Genomic DNA, 25,503 nt, shown 5'->3' on the forward strand with positions numbered 1-25,503 from the left:
TTTGCTGGCTTTGTAGAAAATAAGGCTTTGAGAAGCATCTAATATTGTGCCTGGTACCTACTTGGCAACCCATAAGTGGTAACTCTTACGATTAACAAGGGACAGCTCCCATCCTTAGAGTGATACTGCCTCAGGGTAATCTGTCCCTCGGTGGATTGAAGGAGCAGTGGACCCTGACCCTGCTTAGCAATAAACAACATTTTATGTAACTCAATCAAAGTACAAAGGGTCTTCATGTACTCTGCCCATTTCATGACCCATATGAGATTTAAAAAGCCACAAAAACTGGGTGGCTCCAAAAGACATTTCTGTACAAAGACCTGAGTTCAAATGGCCAACGTGCCACTAACACACTCTGTGGCTGTGAGAAGCCCCTTCCTCTCCCCAGGCTGTCTCCTGGGCCTACAGCTGAAGGGATTTGCCTGCCCAGGCTTTATGGCCCTTGCAGCTTTGATAGTCCTGCATTCTCTTTTGCAGGTCAGAGGAGAGACAGGCCTCGACCACGCAGGTTCAGTGACTCAGGCTTCATGGGAGAGTTAAAATGTGAAAAATCCATCTCTCCCTAATTGAAATCTCAAGATACATATTTCCGGTCAGTCCTGGAAAGAAATAGCAGAAAATCCACCACCCACACATAAATTGTGTCAATTCCCTTGTCCTGTACAAGTTACTTTGGGGCATAGGGCCCATCAGTCACAGATGGGACTTCCCATCTCACAGCTGTGTGACCACCAGGAGTACACTGCTGCCTTCCACCCCTGCTGTCCCTAACCATGCTGGCACATCAAAAGGCCTGTCCTGAGGCTCAGCAGGTCCCAGGCCAGGCAGGCATGAACACAAGACCCAAAGAAGGGGAGATGCTCCCCAGAACATGTTTCCTTTACAAGTCAAGACCCCTTGGAGATTTAACAACCTACAAAACAACTGCCTACAGGTAAAATAAGAGCTTCCAGGAATTCTAAAAAGGGAACACTCCTTTCACCAGCATCAAAACACTAATATCTTCTCAGGCAGATGAAACCAGGGGTCTGGAGGCCAAAGTGGAGGCGCCAGGTGTCCACTGACACCTACTACAAAGATTTTCCTTGCTTTTCTCTCAGCCACAGGGGGCTCCTGGGCCCTCCAACACTGTTTCCCACTGTGAACCTGACTCCTGATGGTCTGCTTCCTAGGCTCTGAGTACTGAAGTTTCCCCTCAGTCCCAACCACCTGCCCCAGGGAGGACCTAGAGCAGCAGACCCCCTTGCTTTGACCTAGCCCCTCCCTCCCTAGCACTGACACTGGTTTGGCTGAGGCCAGCTCAGTGATGTGATCCAGAGAAACCTGGGGCTCCTACTGAAATTACAGCAAACCCAGGGGTGCAGGACAGTGTGTCAGTAAAGTAACCTAGTGCCCTGGAGTTGGGCTAGAGCAATCCCAGATTACTGTGGGGTTAACTTACACTGGATAAATGCCAACTCCCTCTCCTCCTCCCCCAGGATGGGAAAGGCAGGCAGCTTGACAAGGACAAGCGTTGACCAGCAATGCTAGCGGAAAAAACCACTTTCTAGACCTGGAGGAGATACGTAGAGGCCATATTTCCTGTAGACAAGCCAACGGGAATTATTTTTGCTTCTTTTTAATGTAAACAGAATACACAAACACATTAAAAACCCCAACATGACACAGAATACACACAGAATTATATATAGATATTTACAGGCCCTCGAAAGCCAAAAGGAAAAATGGCCCCTCTGGTTAAGGGAAGCTTCTCTTCCTACCTTGTCCCTGTCCAAAATCAAAGTGCTGAGGCAGCTGAAGGAGCCTCCGCAATTACTTCTGGATATAACGTAGCAGGAGGCTGGAATAACATCAGAAACACCCCACCCCCACCCCAGAGCACAACCAAGATACCGACTTTCTGGCCCTGGCCCTAATCCTAAACTCTCCTCCTTTGCAAGCTGACAAAGCAAGGATTTGTGTGTCTCGAGAGGCATCAGCATGACCCCTGAAATTCAGATGCACGGCGGAGGGGTTCCCATCCCATTCCAGCTTTCCCAGCCTTGGGCTGATTGTGAAATGAGCCAAAACCAACCATATCCAAGAGAGGAGGGTGGGGGAAGTAAAGGAAGAATGGATCTCAGGCAGAGATGACTGCTTCGGAGCAGGACCCTGGGAACCAAGGGGAGGTCAAGCTGGGCTCACCCAAGCCCAGGACAGACTGCGGAAGACACAGTGGGGCTGTGCTGCCACCTGGTGGGGGATGGGAGCACTGCAGCAATGAACTAGGACAGTCCCGCAGGTACCTTGAGATCATCTTTTCTCTCCATTTCAGTCCCCTAACCAACAGCCTCACTGCAGCAGCTCTTCCCAGGAAATGGGCTTGGAGAAGACCTCCCTTTCTAACCAGAGGTCATAGTTCATCTGAAAGTCTTCAGGGAGGTCCACCCGTTGGCCCAGGACACTCTGCAGGCAGTTGTCCACTGGCAGGAAGTCAGGATTGCTGTGGGCCCGGTCATAGCGCCGGGCGTTGAAGCGTTCAATGTTGGCACGAAGGGCACACTCCTCTGCCTGGAAGTCCCAAGGCCGGGCATCAAGATCTGAGACAAAGCAGGAAGAAACACAGTTAGGAGCCATGCCCTGTAGCAGCTCCCCATGGATTCACTGGCCAGGAATATTGAGTGTCAACTAAGAGCAGGATACCTCCGAGCTCATCCTCAGAAAGATGCCAGGAATTCCTTCCTAGATCCAAAGGAGAGTCAAGTACAAGCAGAAAAGCCAGAGGTACTGAGAAAGAGGCTTATACTGTAGGGATTATGTAGACCCAGAGAGGGAGAACCATGTGTACAACACATTTCTCTCAAAGTGGCATTCTCCCTGGCTCTCTGGCGTCAGAGGGAGGAACCTGGAGATCTTCCCCTTTGCTCATTCTCTCTCAACTCCCCAACCAGGTACCGTGTGCCACTGTGGGCCTGCACACATTCACAGGGCATTGAGAGTACAGACACAGTCATTCAGCCATGGTGGTATATTCCAGAAATGCAACAACGCAGCAACACGCACACACAGAACAGCCCAGGTGGGCAGGGGAGACACACTGTGGGCGAAAGAAGAGTGCCTGCAGAGGCCTAGTAGTGGGAACCACACGGCTATGTTCAGGGACTAAGGACTCCCTGTGCCTGGAGCTCTGGGTATGATGGAGGCTGGACTGACAGCCCGTAACAAGGTTGAAAAGGAAGCTGGGTCAGATTACAGAGGAGGAGAATGAAAAAGGACGAGGGAGCCTCACATGCCGCCTCACATGCCCTGCCTGAGTCTGAATCTAATTCTAAGGGAAATAGGAAGCTAATGAAGGATTTTACTCAGGGAGGTAACAGCACAGGATCTGCATGTTGAAAAGATTCACTAGGGGGCTGGGCGCAGTGGCTCACGCTTGTAATCCCAACACTCTGGGAGGCCGAGGCTCGTGGATCGCTTGAACCCAGGAGTTCAAGAACCCCCTGAGAAGGCTGGGCACAGTGGATCATGCCTGTAATCCCAGCACTTTGGGAGGCTGAGGCGGGTGCATCACTTGAGGCCAGGAACTCGAGACCAGCCTGGCTAACATAGTGAAACCCCGTCTCTACAAAAAATACAAAAATTAGCTGGACATGGTGGCGTCCAGCTGTAGTCCCAGCTACTTGGGAGGCTGAGGCGGGAGAATCGCTTAAACCTGGGGGGCAGAGGTTGCAGTGAGCTGAGACTGTGCCACTGCAATCCAGCCTGGGCGACAGAATCTCTGTCTCAAAAAAAAAAAAAAAAGACCACCCTGGGAAACATGGTGAAACCCTGTCTCTACAAAAAAGATACAATTAGGTGGGCACAGTGGCATGTGCCTGTGGTTCCAGCTACTCAGGAGGCTAAGGCAGGAGGATAGTTTGAGCCCAGGAGGCAGATGTTGTGGTGAGCCAGGATCGCACTCTAGCCTGGGCAACAGAGCGAGACCCTATCTTTAAAAAACATTAAAGTAAAAAAGGATCACTAGGGAAATCTGAGACACTGATGGAGGGGAAGGAATTAGAGGCAGGGAAGTCAGTCAAGAGCTGTAAGAGTTTAGGTGGCCAAAATGGGGATGAAAAGAGGGGACACAGTCTTATGACAATTTCTAGAAAAGGGATGACTTGGAGGTATAAGGAGAGATGGGGATGATCGCAGATGCCAAGCCTGGGTAGCTTCTCAGAGTCCTTCCTAGAGTGCCCATCCTGATGCTACAAAAGCAGGAGCTGGGCTCCTTGCTGTTCCTTGGGGGGAAGCTCAGGGCAGAGAAGTACCTGAGTACCACGGGCAGGGAGTGAAAGATGTCACTTTTCCCGACACACTCCCACCCAAATCTGGCTGAGTGCAGAGTCTCACCATTGCCGTATGCCCAGTCGTCGTTCAGCCGATGCCGCACCTTCTGGTAGATGGCAGACATGGTCTTCATGTTGCTCTTTCGCCACTGCCGCCCCAAGTATTTGGTCTGTACCTTGAGCAGCTTCAGCACATAGAGCTGCATCATGGCTTGTTTCACCTTTAGGGCCCGCTTCAAGATGGGGGCTGACTTGAACACCACCAGCATCTGGGAAGGGAAACAAGCAAGCAGCCCAAGTTGAAGACAGAAATAAATGCATACATCCCAGGTCACACTGCTGCTTAACCCTTTGGAAGTTACTGTCAGGGTGACAAACCATCCCAGTTTCCCTTGGACTGAAGAGTTTCCTGATACATAGGACTTTAAATGCTAAAACCAGTAGAGTTCCAGACAAACCAGGATGGTTGGTCACCCTAACTATGTGTCACTTTGGAATCTGAAGAAAGCTATGGATTCTTTCCAGAAACATTCTGGTGTACATGTACACACAGTTATCAGAGGATTCAAGGACCTCCCCACCCCAAAGGCATCCACAGACCCAGAGTTAAGGAAGATTCTCAGAACCCTGATTATGTTACCAATCAAGATTAAGACGACATGGAAAAAGCTCTTCTATAAATGTAGATTTGTTTCAGTGCATGACTGGGCCTCTTCCAGATTCCAGTTCAATTCATCAAGGAACTGGGAATTGGCCCTTAAAATGCAAGGATACGGCTACAGTAAAGTTAAGTGAGAAGGCACAGTGAGCCCCACCCTGGGGACTCCCTGCTCCCAGCACTCTTCTTTGAGCTCCAAGTTCCAAGCCTGCTGACTACACTGACTCACTCACCATTGTCCTTGAATGCTTCCACTTTGTCAGCTTGTTCAAGATCCGAAGCAGATTGATACAAGAAAAGAGGTTCCTCCAGCAAAATTGGTTACTGTCACCTGCTTCCTGCAGGGTAAACCCAGGAACAATCAGCCCTCATGGCTGCAGTGTGTGCAGCAGTTTCCAAAAGTCCCTCACACATGATCTCAGGACAGCCGGGTCTCCAGGCCTCTACCAGGAACCCCCTGCTCTCAGAGCAGCCCCAGGACTCCATCCCAGAAGCTGGCAGGGGACTAGGGGAAGAGGGAGGCTCCCTAGACTTTTCCTGCAGGAAATATGAACCATGATACTGGGAGCTGTGGCCTTGGGCTGCCCCAGAGCTCCTACTGCCAAGTCCAGTGTTGAGGGAGAGAAGCCCTCTACTAGGCGAGCTCTGGATCAGCAGCCCCTGAAGACCACACTCCCTGACTAATCCCTAAATCCAAATCTCTCTGCTCTGCAAGAGCCCTCCTCCTGGCCCTTCTGTACACTTACAGTGCTTTAAAAGCCGGGCACTCCACAGTGATTTCACCTGTGGGAGACACCTCTATTCCTGCAGTGTTGGGGTAGGCAGGCTATCTACCCACTGACCCTGGTGCCAAAAGGACAGCTGAGGAGAGCCCAGCCACTCACCAAACTCTCCGCAGTCAGCTCTGGCAGCTCATGCACCACGCAGTGAGGGTAATCCAGGACAGAAATGCTGCAGAGGGGAGAGGACCCAGGTGCCCACCATGAGCAAAGGCCCAGGGCCTGGTGGAGCAGCCGTGCCTGAGCCAGCTCCCAGCTTTCCTCCCTCACTTGTTGGAGCAGAAGTAGGAATCTATCTGGTGTGTCCCACCCCAGTTTCCCCACCTATAAGATGAGGAAATATCTGTTACAAGAGAACTTGTAAGGCACCCCTGTAGCCAGAGGCCAGTTTGTTGATCTTGTAAGGGGCAGAGACCCTCACAGCTTCCCCCACAGCAATGAATGTGGGGCGGGGGAGGAGATCGCTCAGGGCAACTAATTTATGCCAAACCTTTCTGGAGACAGGGTCTGGCCGGCGCCCTGTGGTATATCACACTGACGAGCAAGTAATGTCAAGCACAGCTGGCACCAGGCCAACAGCAGGGGCTAAGAGTCAGCAGATAGGGCATTACAAGGCACATGGCCGAGCCCCTTAGAGAGAGCAAGCAGCCCATGGACTCCTCAAAAAAAAAAAAAAAAAAAAAAAGTACAGAAGGGACAGGGAGGAAAGTACTAGATCCTGGGATGAAAACCCTCCTGCCCAGGCACAGACCAAGTCACCTGGGGCAGGACTAGCTAGACTCAGATTTGACACAGTGGGCTCTCCACAGGCAGAGGCCATGTCTCATTTATCTTTATGTCTTGATGCCTAGCACAGTGCTGGCTCGTAGGTGCTGGAAAAATAGACACAGTGGGAAATACCAGCTGGGAACTCTGCCGTCTGACCATATCCACCCCTTCGTGGTCCCTGGCCCTCATCACCTGTTCTTGGCAGTGATGTAGGACATGATGTTTTGATTGAAGAACTTTAGGATCAAAGGAATGCAGTTGGCAAACACCAGGTGCTGGGCCATGTATTCAAACTGAAGCCAACAGGAAAAAAAAAAAAAAAAAAAAAGGCGCGGCCCTTGGGACCTTGCCCTCTTTCCTCCAGGGATGAAAGGCCTTGGCTGAAGGGCCATGTCTTAGAACATTCATGCAGAGTTCAAGTGGGTCAAAGGCCAAGGCCCCCGTTCTTGTGGGCTGGAGGAGCAGCAGTGCCCGAGGCCCCAGCCCACAGGACAGGAGGGAAAGCCCTGTGGGTACCTGGTAGACATGGTTCAACTTAAAGTGCTTGAGCAGCAGCAGCAGGACAGCAGAAATGGCCTTAACAATGACCTCTTTGTGGCGGTTTACGTCCACCCCCAGCTTCATGCTCTGCAACACTGTGGTGCTGGAAACATAATTGCCTGGGTAAGCCACCAGCATGTGCAGTACCTCATTTCTAGGTGCCCACAGAAAAGATGGACTCCGGAGCCTCCCTGGGCAAAGACTCCTACCTCCCCACTCACCCCAAGGACATCTCAGAAGTCAGCCGAGGGCTCCCCCATCCACCTCCCAAGCAATGTAGCCTCGCACAATTTCTTTCTTCCCCATGATGCCCTCAAATACATTCTCAGTCTGTTTCTCTGCCTTTCCTCCAAAAATGAACTTCTTCTCCTTTCCAAGATCTCCCCTAAGCTTCTGCTGCCATATTAACCTGAGTTCTCCAAAATGTGTTCTGTGGAATACCAGGATATTGGCAAGTTTCATGTCATGGAAAAAAAGGGTTTTGGAGTAAGATAAATTTAGGAAGCACTGAGTTACACTGGTTTCTTAATTCAGGACTTCTCACTGTACATCTTTGTAAGAGGAATTCCTCCTTATAAGAGAAATCCATGAATCAAATATATAGTATTTGACTCTAGAACCTTTTTTCCAAGGACCATCACATGATGGCCTAGTGTTCTGTGATCCTCCCTCTGGTGTTAGCCAACCCCTGCCTCCTCCCTCACCCGGCCATCACTGCCATACTCCAGGGCCACAGCCACCCAGGAGCTGGGCTCAGGGCTGGTGGCCCAGGCAGGCAGAAGATCAGGTCAAGGTCCAGGTCCTTCTCAAAGTAGAACATGATCTCAATCTGGACTCTCACATGAAAGACAAGTACAGAGCACAGGGCAGAAGAGCTCTGAAGAATCTCACTCTATCGCCCTGAGACATTTGCCAGCATTCTGTGTGCCCGATCACTGGCGAAAAGGGATGTCTCTATACCTGGCACAGGTTCAGCTATTGCTGGCAAGCTGTCTACAAACTAACCCTCCTCATCCTGGGTGTCCCAATCACAGCTGGAGAGTGGGGCTTTGGGGAAATGTCCAGGGTGGCCCCACTCATTTTACAGAGGAGGAAATGACTTTCCCCAATTCACACAGGAGTTTGCTCAGTGGTAGAGTCTACACTAGAATCCAGGCCAACAGGACCAAGCCATCTCCCCAACCAGTGAAACTCTTTAATCTCGTAGTTTCCTTTTTTTGGGTCAAAAATACCTACATTTAACCTGTAGAGCTGGGCCAACAACAACCAACCTGACAAGAGGAAAATGTTTGCCCTTCTCCATCTATCTTCTGCCCCACCTGCTTCATTCACAGAATGATACTCACGGCATCTCCTCAGGCAAGACGTCCGCTAGGATGTTGATTGAGTCTGTTTTGGCTTTTGAGGTGGGTGCTGCAGCCAACAGGATCTTCAGGAGGGCAATCTGGGAAGAGTAGACCATTCAGACACAGGTCTGAGAGCCCAGGGTCAAAATTAAGCTCTGAGCAGTCCTCCTGTTGGTCCGCAGGTGGCAGGAGGACGGCAGGGCCTGCTCTAAGGCCAGTGTAGTGGGAGGGTCCCACTGCAGGCACCACTCACCATATACTGAGGCAGGCTGGGGAGCAAGCCTTGGTAGAGTGTTTCTGCAGGGACTTGCTCAACTTCTTCTTCTCCCTTTTAACATAATGAGTACAAGCATAAAACCCCAGCCCAGAATACAATCTCCTAAGCCAGCTTCCTAGCTGGCTGGAGGAAAACCTGTAAATAGTGATGTACATAATGATGTTAATGACGGTAACAGCAAACCCTGAACACAAACAATGTGCCAAGCATTTTACTTGTAATAACTCAGTTCATCCTTATTATTATAACCCTATAAAGGTATTATTATTCCTATTTCACAGACAAGGAAATAAAGCATAGAGAGACCCAGTAACTTGCCTAAGTTGCCATCCATAAAGTGGTGGACCCAGGCATCAGAGGCAGGTTCCTGACTCAGTCTGTATTCTTAATCCTGCACTAGACGTGTCTCAGCCTGTGCATTGGGAGGGGGACTGGGAGCTCTTTGAGGGCAGGGCCTGGGGCAACCTTGTGGTCTAATCCCAGCACAATGCCTGGGAAGAGCTGGGGATCCCGGGGGCTGAAGAGGACCTCTAACTTTTTTCTTTTGAGATGGTCTCGCTCTGTCGCCCAGGCTGGAGTGCAGTGGCGCCATCTCGGCTCACTACAAGCTCCGCCTCCCGGGTTCACGCCATTCTTCTGCCTCAGCCTCCTGAATAGCTGGGACTACAGATGCCCGCCACCACGGCCGGCTAATTTTTTTTTTTTAGTAGAGACGGGGTTTCACCATGTTAGCCAGGATGGTCTCAATCTCCTGACCTCATGATCCGCCCTCCTCAGCCTCCCAAAGTGCTGGGATTACAGGCGTGAGCCACCATGCCCGGACTGAGGACCTCCAACTTACCCCTGAGAGAGGGGAGCGGAGATATTCCTCCTCCATCTGTGCCTGGACCTCTGCAATCGACGTGTACTTGTGCTGGAGGGAGAGATGGGAAAAGAAGGGCTGGGGAAAACATTCTCTGGCCAAACTCCCTGCACTCTAGCAAAAACCCCACACATTTGTCTTCAAACACAGTCTTCTGAAAGAGGATTAAGTCACCACAAAAATCCCTAGCTAAAATCCCAAACCCCAGATATTTTTCTTTTCTTTTTTTTTTTTTTTGAGATGAAGCCCTCCTCTGTTGCCCAGACTGGAGTGCAGTGGCATGATCTTGGCTCACTGCAACCTCCGCCTCCCAGGTTCAAGCAATTCTCCTGCTCCAGCCTCCCAAGTAGCTGGGACTACAGGTGTGCACCACCACGCCTGGCTAATTTTTGTATTTTTAGTAGAGATGGGATTTTGCCATGTTGGTGAGGCTGGTCTTGAACTCCTGACCTTAGGTGATCCACCCACCTTGGCCTCTCAAAGTGCTGGGATTATAGGCGTGAGCCACCATGCCTGACCCCAAAATATTTTTCTAAAAGGGCCCCTTCCTCTTGCAACTAGGGTAAGAAGCCCATGGTAGATAAGAAAAAAGTAAATTAAAGGAGGGAAATGGCCTTTCAGATAGCTACAGCAACAGGAGAAAAACTGAAAGCAAAATCAAGTACTCAAAAAGCCTAGCTGCAGAGAGACCACTTAGTACTACAAATTCCAAAAATATATTTCAAAAACATATAAACAGTTTCACTCCAGATAGCTGTTAGGGAAGATGCCTCTTCCCCACTCTTAATGTTCTCTCCCGTGTGGAGGGACAGGGGTTTGCGAAACACCCCTCATCTCTCTCTGCCCCGTCCACACACTCACTCCTCCCTTCTCTGATCGGAGAGTATGGGAGGGGACACAGGGCGGACTTGTCCTCACCATTCTCTTTTCTCTTTAGAACCTGTCTGCCTGCTGAGAGTCTGCTCTCTTCTCCTCCCCGCCACCAAGCTTGGCAGAGCCTCCCCACACTGCCTGGGACTGGTAGGTAACTCTGCCTAATTCTGGAACAACGTATTAGGACACTACTGCTGTGTTCTTAAGCCTCATTCTCCATGGCTCTATGAGCTATAAAGTTGGCATTACAATCTCCATCTGCCTACTCCTCTATTTCAACCGCCTGAGAACGTGGGCAAGGAAAAGGAGGGCTATTTATTGAGCTCTTTAGAATTTCAACAACTGTCAAGTAATATAATCCTTTTTTTTTTTTTTTAAAGAATCCGGGTCTCACTCTGTGGCCCAGGCTAGAGTGCAGGACCATGATCATAGCTCACTGTAGCCTTGATCTCCTGTGCTCAAACAATCCTCCTGCATCAACCTCTTGAGTAGCTGGGACTACAGGCGCATGCCTTGGTGCCCGGTGGTCAGGTAATATAATCTTTAAAGACTTTCCAGTCAGTCCCAAACAAAAGCTCAGCTAAAACAAGTAAAACTTATAATAAAACAAGCAAAACTTACGAAAGACTGTTTGCAAGGTTATTGCAAAGTCCACCCCGGCCTCTACCCCAGATTCTTGCAGGCAGACAACAGTCTTAAAAGGCTTCTCCCTACAGGCTGGTTTCACTCTACTCACTTAGGACCAAACAAGCCAAAAGCTCACCCAAAGCCACTCACCTGTTTCAGAGTCTTGATGCTTTCGTGGATTGGCCTGGGCAGCCCCACCACTGTGTTCGTGTCACTGGAGAATAAAGAAGGCCCTGTGTTGAGCCTCGACATCAAATCACCTGGGATCCCAAACACCAAAGGCCGGGAGAGCTAACAGCAAAATGAACTCGGCTTTTACTCACCTGCCTAGAGTGTAACCTATAAATTTGCTGCGGCTGGACTCAAGGAACATCTCAATGTCTTTCTCTCTGCCACATCACCAAAAAAGAGAGAAAGAAAAAAGGTTTTTAGCAAATGCTATTTCAAAGTGTTACAGTTAACAAAAACACAGCATCCAGAAACTGTGAAGCCAGGAGAAGTCTCCTATAATTGTTTTTCTCTTTGAAAAAAGGGAAAAAAACTGAAATTTTCAGAGAATTTTAATGTTTCTTATAATTTTGCTGCATCAGTAACCTGGAAATACATGTTAACTAGTTTATTCATAAAATTAAAGGGATACATCAAACTTAAAAACATACTTTATTCAGATAGTATGAACAAGTTTGTCAACAGACTTTCTTAAATATTAAAACTTTTAAACAATTAAAGCTATAGGCTACTGATTTTTCATATAGCTCACTTTTCCTATCCCAAACAATCAGCATACCTTGCATTTTCTGATGATCTGTTTTGCATTCCCTTCACAGATCACTGAAAACTGAGGCTTTACCTGGATCAAGAAAGTGACTTCTATATCCTCTCACATGTTCATCTATTCCTTAACCTGCTGCCTATCAAACAGACACCATTTATATATCTCCAGGTACCGTCCCATCCATCGATTTACCCACATATATCTCAAACATTTTCATTATGGCTCTAAAGAAACTCTTCCTTAATCTATCATTTTTGTTAAAAACCATACACAACCCTAGGATGGGTGGAGACATGTTTGCTTAAATGCTTTTGTTTTTATTTGTTTCCTATCCCCCTTCACTAGCACATCTAACCAAGAGCTAACTCCAATTAATGCCTCAGTAGCCACATGAGGGCCATGTTGTGTGAAACCAGCAAGGCCGGCCTCCCTGAGACCCTCAGGACAGCACAGGGTGCTTTAAGAGAGCCTCATCCCAGAGCCATGGTCAGCCTGCCCTGCAGAGGACCACACATGGTGACATAGGCCAGGTGGCAGGCCTGAGGGTGTGAGGGCTCTGCCTCAGGAACTATGAGTGCTCTGGAGGTCTGAGACTCACCTGACCTTGGGAGCCCACGGGAGCCCTTTGGGGCAAGTCAGCCTGTCAGTCTGTGGGTGCTGTAGCGGGGGAGGCATCACTTCATCCCGTTCCAGGGGAAACGTCTCCCCCTCCAGACTGTTGTCATCATCATTCTCCTCTTCCTCTTCTCGAGAGTCATCAGCCTTGTAGGGATCCCGCTCATTGAAGGCATCTAGGTTGTCCTGCTTTATCAGAGCCTGAAACCAGGGAAGGGAGATGAGACAAGAGCCAACTGAGGACGCAGACCAGGGAAGTGCAGCCAGAGGAGACACAGCACATACGGGTGTCCAGTAGAGGCAAGAACAGTGGAAAAACCAGAGTGGGAGTCAAGACGGGGGCCAAACCATCAACTACTTCTTGCTCCAGTCCCTCAAAAGCACCACGTGCTGAGCACTCACCATACACTGGACCAGAGCTGGGGACAAAGTATCCTCGCTGTGGAGGCATGATTCTGACTGGCTGATCAGAGATCATTTCCAGCAGCCCTGCTCCTCCAAGGACTGTGCTGCTGCAAGCACGCACCTTGAGGGCCCTCAGGCGTCACAGGGACCTCTGTCGTCCTCACCTTGTGCTCTCGGCGGCCCCGTTTCTGCTGCTGCTCAATCAAGTCTGAAGCAGATGCTGGTGGAGAGGCTGCTCTCATGTTGCGAATCACTTTGATGCTGTCCTCAGGAAGCGGGGGGAGGCCCAGGATGCTGCGCTTCTCAGCCTTCATGCTCTGCAGCTCCTCAAAGCCGCCTAGCGTGCACTGCATCACAGACAGGGAAGCAGAGCCAGGGTCAATGTGTCCACAGGCTGGCCCCTGACCATTGTGTCAGGCTCAGAAACATTCATGACATCATGACCCATGTCTTTATAGAGACCCAAGCAACCCCTGAACAACGGACTGAAGCCACTCCCAAGGAGAATTCCGTGACATCCGCAAGGGAAAGGAGAAAAAGGAACAAGGAAAGAGTAGAGATGCAGGCTGACTGACCCCAGTGCAGATACACTAACTCTGCACCTATGACATACTCTTCAATTTAAAAAGAAGCAAAGAGCCTAACCCTGCAAGTTCCTAGAAAAGTTGGTGAGACTCATGTTTCACAAGTTGTACATGCAAGTCTTTCAAAGTCAAATTAGAAATACTGTTGGTTGCTCTCCCTCTCCCGTCTCCCTCTCCCGTCTCCCGTCTCCCTCTCCCGTCTCCCTCTCCCGTCTCCCTCTCCCATCTCCCTCTCCCGTCTCCCTCTCCCTCTCCCTCTCCCGTCTCCCGTCTCCCGTCTCCCTCTCCCTCTCCTTTCCACGGTCTCCCTCTCATGCCGGGCCAAAGCTGGACTGTACTGCTGCCATCTCGGCTCGCTGCAGCCTCCCTGCCTGATTCTCCTGCCCCAGCCTGCCGAGTGCCTGCGATTGCACTCACGCCGCCACGCCTGACTGGTTTTCGTGTTTTTTTGGTGGGTTTCACTGTGTTGGCCGGACTGGTCTCCAGCTCCTAGCCGCGAGTGATCCGCCAGCCTCGGCCTCCCGAGGGGCCGGGATTGCAGACGGAGTCTCATTAACTCAGTGCTCAATGGTGCACAGGCTGGAGTGCAGTGGCGTGATCTCGGCTCGCTACGGCCTCCACCTCCCAGCCGCCTGCCTTGGCCCCCCAAAGTGCGGAGATTGCAGCCTCTCCCCGGCCGCCACCCCGTCTGGGAAGTGAGGAGCGTCTCTGCCCGGCCGCCCATCGTCTGAGATGTGAGGAGCGCCTCTGCCTGGCTGCCCAGTCTGGAAAGTGAGGAGCGTCTCTGCCCAGCCGCCATCCCACCTGGGAAGGGAGGAGTGCCTCTCCCCGGCCGCCATCCCATCTAGGAAGTGAGGAGCGTCTCTGCCCGGCCGCCCATCGTCTGAGATGTGGGGAGTGCCTCTGCCCCACCGCCCCGTCTGGGATGTGAGGAGCGCCTCGGCCAGGCCGCGACCCCGTCTGGGAGGTGAGGAGCGTCTCTGCCCGGCCGCCCCGTCTGAGAAGTGAGGAGACCTTCCGCCTGGCAACCGCCCCGTCTGAGAAGTGAGGAGCCCCACCGCCCGGCTGCCACCCCGTCTGGGAAGTGAGGAGCGTCTCCGCCCGGCAGCCACCACGTCCAGGAGGGAGATGGGGGGGTCAGCCCCCCGCCCGGCCAGCCGCCCCGTCCAGGAGGGAGGTGGGGGGGTCAGCCCCCTGCCCGGCCAGCCGCCCCATCCGGGAGGGAGGTGGGGGGGCTCAGCCCCCCGCCCGGCCAGCCGCCCCATCCGGGAGGTGAGGGGCGCCTCTGCCCGGCCGCCCCTACTGGGAAGTGAGGAGCCCCTCTGCCCGGCCAGCCGCCCCATCTGGGAGGGAGGTGGGGGGGTCAGCCCCCCGCCCGGCCAGCCGCCCCGTCCGGGAGGGAGGTGGGGGGCTCAGCCCCCTACCCGGCCAGCCACCCCGTCCGGGAGGTGAGGGGCGCCTCTTCCCGGCCGCCCCTACTGGGAAGTGAGGAGCCCCCCCGCCCGGCCAGCCGCCCCATCCGGGAGGGAGGTGGGGGGGTCAGCCCCCCGCCCAGCCAGCCGCCCCGTCCGGGAGGGAGGTGGGGGGCTCAGCCCCCACCCGGCCAGCCACCCCGCCCGGGAGGTGAGGGGCGCCTCTGCCCGGCCGCCCCTACTGGGAAGTGAGGAGCCCCTCTGCCCGGCCAGCCGCCCCGTCCGGGAGGGAGGTGGGGGGGTCAGCCCCCCGCCCAGCCAGCCGCCCCATCCGGGAGGGAGGTGGGGGGGGGTCAGCCCCCCGCCCGGCCAGCCGCCCCGTCCGGGAGGGAGGTGGGGGGCTCAGCCCCCTACCCGGCCAGCCACCCCGTCCGGGAGGTGAGGGGCGCCTCTGCCCGGCTGCCCCTACTGGGAAGTGAGGAGCCCCTCTGCCCGGCCAGCCGCCCCGTCCGGGAGGTGAGGGGCGCCTCTGCCCGGCCGCCCCTACTGGGAAGTGAGGAGCCCCTCTGCCTGGCCACCACCTCGTCTGGGAGGTGTACCCAACAGCTCATTGAGAACGGGCCATGATGACAATGGCGGTTTTGTGGAATAGAAAGAAGGGGGAAAGGTGGCGAAAAGATTGAGAAATCGGATGGTTGCCGTGTCTGTGTAGAAAGAGGTAGACATGGTAGACTTTTCATTTTGTTCTGTACTAAGAAAAATTCTTCTGCCTTGGGCTCATGTTGATCTGTGACCTTGCCCCCAACCCTGTGCTCTCTGAAACATGTGCTGTGTCCACTCAGGGTTGAATGGATTAAGGGTGGTGCAAGATGTGCTTTGTTAAACAGATGCTTGAAGGCAGCATGCTCGTTAAGAGTCATCACCACTCCCTAATCTCAAGTACCCATGGACACAAACACTGCGGAAGGCCGCAGGGTCCTCTGCCTAGGAAAATCAGAGACCTTTGTTCACTTGTTTATCTGCTGACTTTCCCTCCACTATTGTCCTGTGACCCTGCCAGATCCCCCTCTGCGAGAAACACCCAAGAATGATCAATTAAAAAAAAAAAAAAAGAAATACTGTTGGTTGCTCAAATTTAGAAGAAAAAAAAAGCTTCATCTAAACATCTCCCAAGAAGCAGAAACCCCAGCAACATCCAGCTTTAGACTGCTTAGTTTTACTGTTTCTGAGCAATTCAGCTTTCCTCTCTAGCCTTAGCAAGGCTTTATGAAGAACAGAATGTGTGGCCAAGATAAAATGTGTCAATGACTCTTAAGAAATCCTATACTTACTGAGCCCTGGCTCCAGAGTTGACCCATTCTGAAAGGAAGGATGAGCCCCAGTGTAGCAGAGGCCCAACTCACCTCCACCGCCTCCCCATCTCACTCCTCCTGGGAAGTCCTCCTGGCATGGCCTGGCTGCTAACAACGCTCCAAGCCCAGTGTGCTGGATGGCCCACCCTGGCACCCAGTCCCTCCCTACCTAGACACAGAGTCGGGTTGACACCATACCCTGAAGAAAATGGAGGCTGGCTCAGGGCTCACTCTTGCCCCTTTAAGTGATATCCAACCAGGGCCCCAATTACATCAGCTGTAACTTTGCCTCAAATCCCTTTACAAACTCCAGGTCCAGAGCTGCTTGCTGAGAGGCAACTTGTCTGGGGGAGAGCTGTTCTATGACAGAAAACAGCTTCCGGGGTCAGAGAGCCAATAGCCTACTCTGACTCAAGGCCTATGTCCTCGTTGGCTGCAATGGGACAATAGTGGCCCTTCTTTTGTCATCTCCTTTTAGCAGCTTTTTAAATAATTTTTTTTACCAAAGCAGTTTTACAGTCACATAATTCAATATTCAAAAGGATATTCAAGGAACAGTCTCCCTACTGCCCATCCCATAGCACCGTTCTCCTCCTCCAAGGAGGTGCTCACCAATACTGTCTTCCAGAGCAGCAAGAGAACTTTCTTCATGGGAAAGTGAGGGGCGTGACCACTGCAAAATTTGGTCACCATCCCAAACAGCATGATGGCAAATGGCTCATTGTTGTACAGCGGGGAGCCTGGAGGTGACACAAAGGTATCAGGACCCTCTCAAAGCCTTCCGCCTCAGCTTCCAGGCAGGGCCTCTAGAGAGGATCCCCAGGGTCCTACCCAGCTCGGCTCTGAAGGTCTGCCGCATGGTCCTCCACTCAGCCTTGTCACCCTCACACTCCTGATGAACGGTCTCCACTATCAGGTACATGATGTTGAGCAGGACCCTGAGGACAAGAGCCAGCTCACAATGGAGTGGGATGGGGGGTCAAAGGAGCACCCTAGTGTCTAACAAAGTGCTTACACAAAGCAGGGGCTTACTATTAATAAATGGTATCTGAATAAATGAGTATGAACAATAATGGCCAAAAGCATTTACCACCCTAAGCTTTCTGAAAAGAAAAAAACCACAAAGGTGGTAGGGAGCTGTAGGGTCAAAGCAGAACAGGGTCACAGTGAGAACAAAAACAGGGTTTATGATGAGGAAATGGAAAGCAGGAGCTGAGAGGTGACGCCCAGGGATCCTAACACCCGGGAGGCAACACTACAACCACCTAGTCTAAAAACTTCCAAATTCATAAAAAGAGCCAGATTTCAACCCTCAAAAACTGAGGGGTGATCTTGGTGGTCAGCAGTTGCTGTGAGCTCCCGGGCAGCCATGAAACATTAGGAAGCTGTCAGGTCTAACCCAATGAAGATGAGCATCAAGCTGTGTACACAAGAAGGTGGGAGTCCAGGGAACATCATCAAGTGTTTCATCCAAATACAAAACACCCCACGACCAGGTCCTGAGTAACAGTGTGAGTAGGAGGCCACACTTAGCTGTGGCTCTAATAAGTCACTTGACCCTGGATTGCCTTTGGGAGTCTCAACCCAGAGTCCCACCTAGGACGAGCCCTCAGCAGTTCCTACTAATCATTCACACTGAGCCCATCACACGTGCAGATGATGTGTACAGAAGCACACACAGCAATGACACCCATAGACAGCCTCCCACACCCTGCTCTGATCTCATCTCTGACTAACGCTCAGGAGCCCAGGCTTGCTGCTCGCCTCACCTGAGGTCTGTGCTGTCAGCCAGGGAGATGGCAGGCTTCCTCACAGCACTGCTGCAGGCCGCACTGTTGCTGCAGGAGATTTTGAGAGTCAGCAACTTCCTCCAAGAAGGAAGATAAGTGATGTCCCTGACAAGTACTGACCAATGGGGAAACAAAATGCTGTGATACGTGCTTGGACTGCAAAAGAGGCCACAGGACACGGTGGTTAAGAAACCAGGCCATGGCTGGGCATGGTGGCTCATGCCTGTAATCCCAGCACTTCGGGAGGCTGAGGCAGGTGGATCACCTGAGGTCAAGAGTTTGAGACCAGCCTGGCCAACATGGCAAAACCCCATCTCTACTAAAAATACAAAAATTAGCTGGGTGGGGTGGCAGGCACCTGTAAACCCAGCTACTCAGAAGGCTGAGGCAGGAGAATCGCTTGAAGCCGGGAGGTGGAGGTTGCAATGAGCCAAGTTCACGCCATATCACTCCAGCCTGGGCAACAGAACAAGACTCTCTCTCTCAAAAACAAAAACAAAAACAAAAACAAAAAAAACACAAACACAAAAACAAAAAACCCAGCCATGCACTGGACTGCCACGGTTTGAATCCTGGTTCTAACTGCGCCTTAGTTTCCTCATCTGTAAAATGGGGATGACAGTATATCCTTAACATGAATTAGCACATGTAATATTCTGAGAACAATGCCCGGGACACACAGGCACTCAATGAGCTGTCTTAGCTTTATCATTGATGGTGTTATCCTTAGATGAGCAGCAGCTGACCTGTCCACTGGACAAAGGTGACACAGGCAAGGCCAGGCACTGGTTGAGCCCATATGTCAGTCTTGTGCCTGGCCTCCTGCCAAGGCGGAAACTGCAGGGCGAACACAGCAGTGTCTGCAGGTTCAAAAGAGAGCTCAAAGTGAAGAGTCTCCTTCTGAGGAGCACCCCAGGCCTGGGCAGGGCCTGCACTGTCTGGTGTAAAAACTCTGGCATCAGGGAGCTGCAGGGACCTGTCATTAGTCTCCATTAGTCTTCAAGGTGTAAGTGACCAACTCCGTTATTCAACCCAGGTGGTCAGAACACAGCCTGGGACCAGAACTTCTGCCCCATTTAACCCTCTCAAAGCCAGTTAGTTCTGCAAACTCTGTCCCCCTTCCCATCCCAGCCTCCCCTTCCCTACTCAGCCTCTCAAAAATGCTCACTCTATTTCCATGTTCAGAAGCTCCACCAAAGCATTGAACGTGCCCACCTCCAAGAGGAGAAAGATGTTGTAGCGCATCCAGGACTGCACCTCTGCCTCCGAGCTGCACTCCCCAAACGTGCCTGCAATACAGGGTTCAACTCAGTGAGCCCCTCCCTGCATCTGAGTGGGCAGAGGTGCCAGGGAACCCTGGGGAGGTCCACTCAATACCTTGAGCAACATAGAGAATTGCTCGAGCCACCTTGAGTCTCTTCTCCCTAGCAGTGACTTCCAAGCCATCCAGGAGCCTCATGGCATGGGTCCGGTGCTGGTTGGTATCCAGCTCAGTCCACTTCTTGTCTGTCACTGCAGGGCAAGAAACCAGTTACACCTGAGCCTAGAAAAATCCTCACAATGGCACGGACCCATGTTAACTCACCAAATTCAGGACTGCCATAGGACCAGAAAGACAAGTTACACCCTATGTAAGTGGTAAGATCATACTGCTGCTCTATGAATTTGATTTCCAAACTGAAACGCTGGTATTTTGGGTGCAATTTTAATCACATGATTTTTTTTTCTCCCCTAATATGCACATTCTGAAAAGCCCCCACCTATGTGCCACAAGCCCACTCTACATGTATCTGGCTTTGAACCATCAGGGTTCAGCAGGCTTCTCAGGCTGTTCCAGGATGACTCAGGTCATTCAGATGCCTAAAAGAAACCTGCAGCTCTCGTTATGCAGGGCAAAGGAAGCAAGAAGTGTGGGAAATCATCTCACCATGGATCCGGAAGTCCTCCTCAAAGCATTTTCGATTCATCAGGAATTCTGGCCCTTCCGTGTAGCTGTAAAGCTCTGTCAGAACAAAGTCTCGTCACCATTGGTTCCATGTCTGCATTGCACACCAGGTCTCACAAGTGCAGAGAAGGCAAGGCATTTGCTTCCACTCTCAACTCTGCCCCTAAGTCATAGTGACTCCTGGAATAAGCTCTCTAATTATGAAGGGGATCTTAGTGCTCTGATGTGCACAATAGAGACAACCAGAGTGCCAGAATGCCATCTGGACACTTCCAGTCCGATGTGCATCCATCCCATCATGCCATGCCAGGGCTAACGGCCACCTGGGATGCGTCTCTCAAATGGCTGCTACCTCTTGAGCAGGATGTGTATTATAGAGGCTGGAGAAGCAGCTCACACCGACCTCGCATCACATGAGAGTGGCAGTGGCAGCAGCAGATGGGCACAGATGCAGCCATCCCTCATGACCCATTGCTGGAGGAGAGACCACTGTCAGGGTCACAGTGGATAGCCAAGGAACATCACTGTCTCACAATGGGACTGGGCTCTAGCCAGCTTCATAAAAGTAAAGGACAACACAAAGTTATAAGATACACAAGGCTTGAATCAAATAACATGTTTTATACATATATATATATATATATATATTTGATAGAACTAACTAGGGAAAGCAATGAAGCCCTAAATGATATTCATTATTAATTTTATTAAAGACCAATAAGGAAAAAACCACCCCCAAATAACACAAAGGTCTGTGCGTTACCCGAGAGCTCTGCAGCCCACTTGTCCGTGTCAGCATACTCAAACTCCAGGTCTGGTGACTCCGAATAGCCCTGCTGACAAGAGGAGAGAGCTTTAGGAAAAAGGATCATTCTATTTATCAAAGAAACACATGCTTCGAGATGCTGTTGTGTTACAGGACACCACTGCCTCCACTTTTTTATGTTTTTTCACATTTTGTTTCCTAAAACCTCTCAGAGTATCCTATACTTTTCCTTCAGAGCATTTATCATAACTTATCATTATAGGATGTGTTTACTGTCTGCCTTTCCACAAGACTGCAAGTTCCCTGAGAACAAGAACATCATCCATTTAACTTACCAATGATTTCACAAGGTCCAGCATGGTACTTGGCATGAATAAGTGAATGAATGAATGGTTTATACACACATATTTGTTAAATGAATAAATACAAGGTTTCTATGTATTTTGTGCAGTAAATGACCATTCCATATGATGCTACGATTCCAGAAGTCTTAACTTCTTTCTGGCTAGTGGGCTGTCAACAGCTCAGGACAAAAATGAGTATTGAAACCCTCAGCTTTCCCACCTTTGTCTCAAATTTCAGTGAGAACTGACAAAGAAGGCAGCCGCCAAACAGATCAACTTCCCTCCCACACATAAGAGAAAATGTGACAAAGACAATCTTTTTCCTGCTGGAAGTAGGTGATTACTGAGAACACACCATCTTGGAAGCCTTGTACTGGGAAGAGAGAAGTGAGAAACAAATAGGTAAAGTCCGTAGGTTTAATTACAGTCTACCTGGGAAGACAAAGACCAGCCACAAAATGACACAACATACCCACAATGGCCAGGCGAGGTGGCTCATGCCTATAATCCCAGCACTTTGGGAGGCCGAGGTGGGCGGGTCATTTGAGGTCAGGACTTTGAAACCAGCCTGGCCAACATGGTAAAACCCCGTCTCTAATAAAAATATAAAATTTTTTAAAAATATATTTTTACATGGTGGGGCGTGCCTGTAGTCCCAGCTACTCGGGAGGCTAAGGCAGGAGAATCACTTGAGCCCCGGAGGTGGAGGTTGCAGTGAGCCAAGATCGCGCCACTACACTCCAGCTTGGGAGACAGACGGAGACTCTGTCTCAAAACAAAACAAAACAAAACAAAAAACATACCCACAAACAAGAACTCCACGTTGTGTTCAGAGATAACACAGTGTACACTTTCACAGTTACTGAGCTTCGGTTTCTTCATTCATTGAATGGCAATGATGAAAATCTACTTTGAAGATTTTTAAGGACTAATCAAAATTATGTCGTACATAGTGGGCTCTCATCAAATGTGAGCCTCCCTGTCCTCCAGGCATTCACTGATCAGGCTCCCAAACTACCGATTTCAGCTATGACTAAAGAAAGATCATGGCATCAGCCTCTCTATAAAGAAATGGATTTAGACAGGTCTCTGCTTAAATGTGTCCATTTGACTGGTCTTTCATGTAATGAGTCTATGAGGAAATTTTTTTTTTGAGACAGGGAGAGTTTCGCTCTTGTCACCCAGGCTGGAGTGCAATGGTGCAATCTCGGCTCACTGCAAATCTCCACCTCCCAGGTTCAAGCAATTCTCCTGTCTCAGGCTCCTGAGTAGCTGGGATTACAGGCACCAGCCACCACGCCCGGCTAATTTTTGTATTTTTAGTAGAGACAGGGTTTCATCACATTGGCCAGGTTGGACAGGAACTCCTGACCTCAGGTGATCCGCCCGCCTCGGCCTCCCCAAGTGCTGGGATTACAGGCGTGAGCCACTGCACCCGGCCTCTATGTGGAAATTAAAGGGTACAAAGAGAAATTACAATTCGTCAGAGGGTATCTATTTGACCATTCATAGCTACTCTGGAAAATTTTAAACCATTTTTCAAAATGATAACTCCTCTCATGATGAAGGTAGGTTCACCCCCCTCCACTTTCGTAATCTTCCACTTGAAAAACTGAGTAGTTAACACTGATGTCCATCATCCCACCATGCCAGGGCTCCTAAATGGTCAGTGTTTTTGTTTTTTTCAAATAATTCACTCCAAGCTCAAATTACGTCTACTTCGGGCTTGCCAATTGTTGACATGTTTTCTCAGGGGTTTAGCCTTGCTAACAAAAAATAAAAGCTTCTGAGGAACTGATTCCACAGGTCTAAAGGTAGTATCATTGCTCTTTGGTATGAATTGGTACATTATGCTTGGACAACTAGGAATTCCCTCTCATTAACTTGGCTGATCAGTTTGGCTGCTGATCAATCTAGGAGATGGCATAGTAAGTGCTCTGGGAACCTGCTGATTAAGAAGCCCTAAAACGCCGCGACATGAGTATCTTCATTCATGAATTCTGCAAAAGGAGGCAGTGGGAGGAATTCTTTAACTTGGGGTGAGGTTACTAGTCAGTTCCAGACTATGCCATCTCCAGAACGGCAGGAACGGCTCACTAGCGAGACAGGAAGGAATGCTGGGTCCTAACGCATGCTTAAAATGTCTATTTCTCATCTTTAACAGTTCAGTATCAGGCGCACTGGGCACAATACCCACCACAGGTACTGTTAACCCATGGCCTGATCTGGCTCAGGTCAGAAAAACAGGACATGTTTCCCCCTCCTACTCTACTCTCAGTGATAATTAGCTCGGTCCGGCTCTAAGTTCCTTCCAGATCCTCGCCGGCGCCTTCCCTGCCCACACGCGCCTTCCTCTGCGAGCGGCAGGACCCAGGAGCTGGAGCCCGCGTGCCAGGGACAGACGCCCGAGATGATTAGGTTGGGGGCGCGGCAGCCCAGCGCCCTGGAGTGCACCAAGACCCCCGACTCCTCACCCCCGAGCTGGGGCGAGAGCGGCTTCCCCAGGGGCTAGGGCCTCGAGGCCACGCCCACAGTCGGGGCCCAGGGGAGCAAACCAGCAGTCGCCGGCTCCGGGAAGCTCTCCCGGGCGGCGAAGCTAGAGCAAGGACTCATGCCCCAGACCCCAGGAGCTGCCAGCCTCGCTTCCTGCTCCTTTCGCTGTATAGCGACAGTTCTCGGCCGGACTCTACCGAGCCTTCCGGGAAGCCCAACCTGGCCCCTAGAGTGGCCCCGGGCCCGGGACCCCCGGCGCCGCCCGACCCGGTGCGAGCCTCGCCCCCCGAAGCTCCTGACCTCTGAGTCTTTGCGCTGGTTGCGGTTGAACTCGCGGGCTTTGCCCCCAGGCAGGAGGCCCGCGGCGGCCCGCGGTGCCCCGGGTGGTGGCTGTGCGGCTGCCGGCGGCGGAGGTGGCGGGGGCTGGGGCTGTTTGTTGTTCACGATCAGTGGGCCCGGACCTCCGACTGCCGGCTCCATCTTGGCTGCTCCACACCCCCAGCTTAACTCGCGCACAGCCGCCGTGATGCAACTCTCGCGTGATTTTCTCCAAGAAATTTCCCTGGCCGCCATATTAAGTGTGGCGGCCAGTGTTAGAAGCCATCTTGGCTGACCAATACCTCGCGATATTCTGTCTGCAGTCCTTCCCTTGTTGATCTTTTTAGTTCTCCTCCTTCCTTTCAGTTTCAGTTTAGATGTAATTTTATCTGTGAGGCTTCCCTTAGCTTCTTCAGTCAGTTTAGTTACCCCTCCTTCCTCTAAATCGCTTTGCACTTATAACTCATAGCCTTGTTCAAGGCTTAGGCGGAATTTTGTAATGAACAAAATGGATAGGATCTTAGTCTTCACAGAGTTACCGTTGTGACAAGTGCTTATCATTCATTCATTCAACAAACATTTAATAAATGTCTCCTGTGCACCAAGCAGTGGGATAAAATGAGGAACAAGTGTCTGCAGTCACGGTACATAACAGTGCTTGGTGGGTCAAACAATAGACAAATATAGAGAAATAAATGCTGAAAAGTGTTAAAGGAAAATTTGTTCATGGCACTAATTAAAGATGGTAAGGCAGACTTTATGTAAGAGAGCCCATGGTGATAGTTACAGGCACCACTACAACCAGATCTTGCAGTGAAGAAGAGGAATTAGACTCAACTCTGACTCCAACAAGATATAGTGGGGATTTATAACCAAAGAGCAGGATGAGGGTCAGTGGACGGAAAACTACTAAGAGAAACATCAAGGATAAGAAGTTTCTTGCTAAACTGACCTAACAGGATTATTGCTGAAAGCAGGACAGGGTGCTAAGATGTTGAGGGTGGTCAGATACCCAGTGCTATGGTTTGACTGTGTCCCCCAAATTCCATACGTTGGAAACTCAATCCTAAAGTTCATATGTTGATGGTATTTGGAGGTGGAGCCTTGAGGGGGTGATTAGGATTAGATAAAATCGTCAGGGTAGGGCCCCTGTGATGGGACTGGTGGCTTTATAAGAAGAGGAAGAGTGATCTGAGCTGGCACACATGCTCTTGCTTTCTCACCGTGAGAGGCTCTCTACCATGCAGTTTAAGAAAGCCCTCACCAAATGCAACCCCTCGACTTTGGGCTCCCCAGACTCCAGAACTGCAAAAAATAACTTTCTTTCCTTTATGAATTACCCAGTGTTTGGTATTCTGTTATAGCAACAAAAAATGGATTAAGATGCCAAGAGTGGAGAGTTCTTGCACAAACTGGATTCAACAAGGACAGAAAGGGAAGCCCAAAGGGTTAGTCCTAGTAGGCAGAGGACTCACAGGAGCCTGACTAGAGTTTTGGCCAAAGAAGAGAATCTTTGTCAGAAGTAACAAAAATTAAGAGGTTAAAAGGTGGCAGTGGGGCGGGGGGCAGGGGTTGGTGGAGGCGGAGAATGTGGCTATAATATAAGCATGCTGCCCAAGGAAGGCAGGCCTGAGGGTGTGATTTTAGATGAGTTCTGAAAGAAGTGA

At 50.8% G+C, this 25,503-nt stretch overlaps 1 protein-coding gene across 1 annotated transcript; it reads right to left on the reverse strand.

Annotated features, from left to right (window-relative positions):
- Positions 1-1,602: 1,602 nt before the first annotated feature.
- On the reverse strand, positions 1,603-24,260 carry STRIP1 (striatin interacting protein 1). Its single transcript, XM_524802.8, has 21 exons — positions 23,819-24,260; positions 20,679-20,748; positions 19,898-19,972; positions 19,348-19,482; positions 19,139-19,259; positions 17,950-18,018; positions 17,012-17,118; positions 16,793-16,920; positions 12,997-13,179; positions 12,411-12,628; positions 11,361-11,426; positions 11,188-11,251; positions 9,517-9,588; positions 8,652-8,726; positions 8,399-8,496; positions 7,029-7,155; positions 6,705-6,805; positions 5,850-5,916; positions 5,199-5,303; positions 4,372-4,576; positions 1,603-2,579 (listed from the first exon to the last, which is right to left on the reverse strand). Exons 1-21 carry the CDS (start codon positions 24,089-24,091, stop codon positions 2,332-2,334), a joined length of 2,607 nt encoding a protein of 868 aa, XP_524802.4. The 5' UTR covers positions 24,092-24,260; the 3' UTR covers positions 1,603-2,331.
- Between the last annotated feature and the right edge of the window lie 1,243 nt (positions 24,261-25,503).

Source organism: Pan troglodytes, chromosome 1, assembly GCF_028858775.2.
Source record: "Pan troglodytes isolate AG18354 chromosome 1, NHGRI_mPanTro3-v2.0_pri, whole genome shotgun sequence".
Lineage (NCBI taxonomy): Eukaryota > Metazoa > Chordata > Mammalia > Primates > Hominidae > Pan > Pan troglodytes.

Bases quoted from the DNA above. Each gene is read 5' to 3' on its own strand.
- STRIP1 (XM_524802.8), bottom strand. From the start codon at position 24,091: ATGGCGGCCAGGGAAATTTCTTGGAGAAAATCACGCGAGAGTTGCATC. The intron at 19,973-20,678 runs GTAACGCACAGA...TTGTTCTGACAG, and splicing joins GTGGGCTGCAGAGCTCTCGG to AGCTTTACAGCTACACGGAA. The intron at 4,577-5,198 runs GTGAGTGAGTCA...TTCCCTTCCCAG, and splicing joins GGAAGCATTCAAGGACAATG to ATGCTGGTGGTGTTCAAGTC.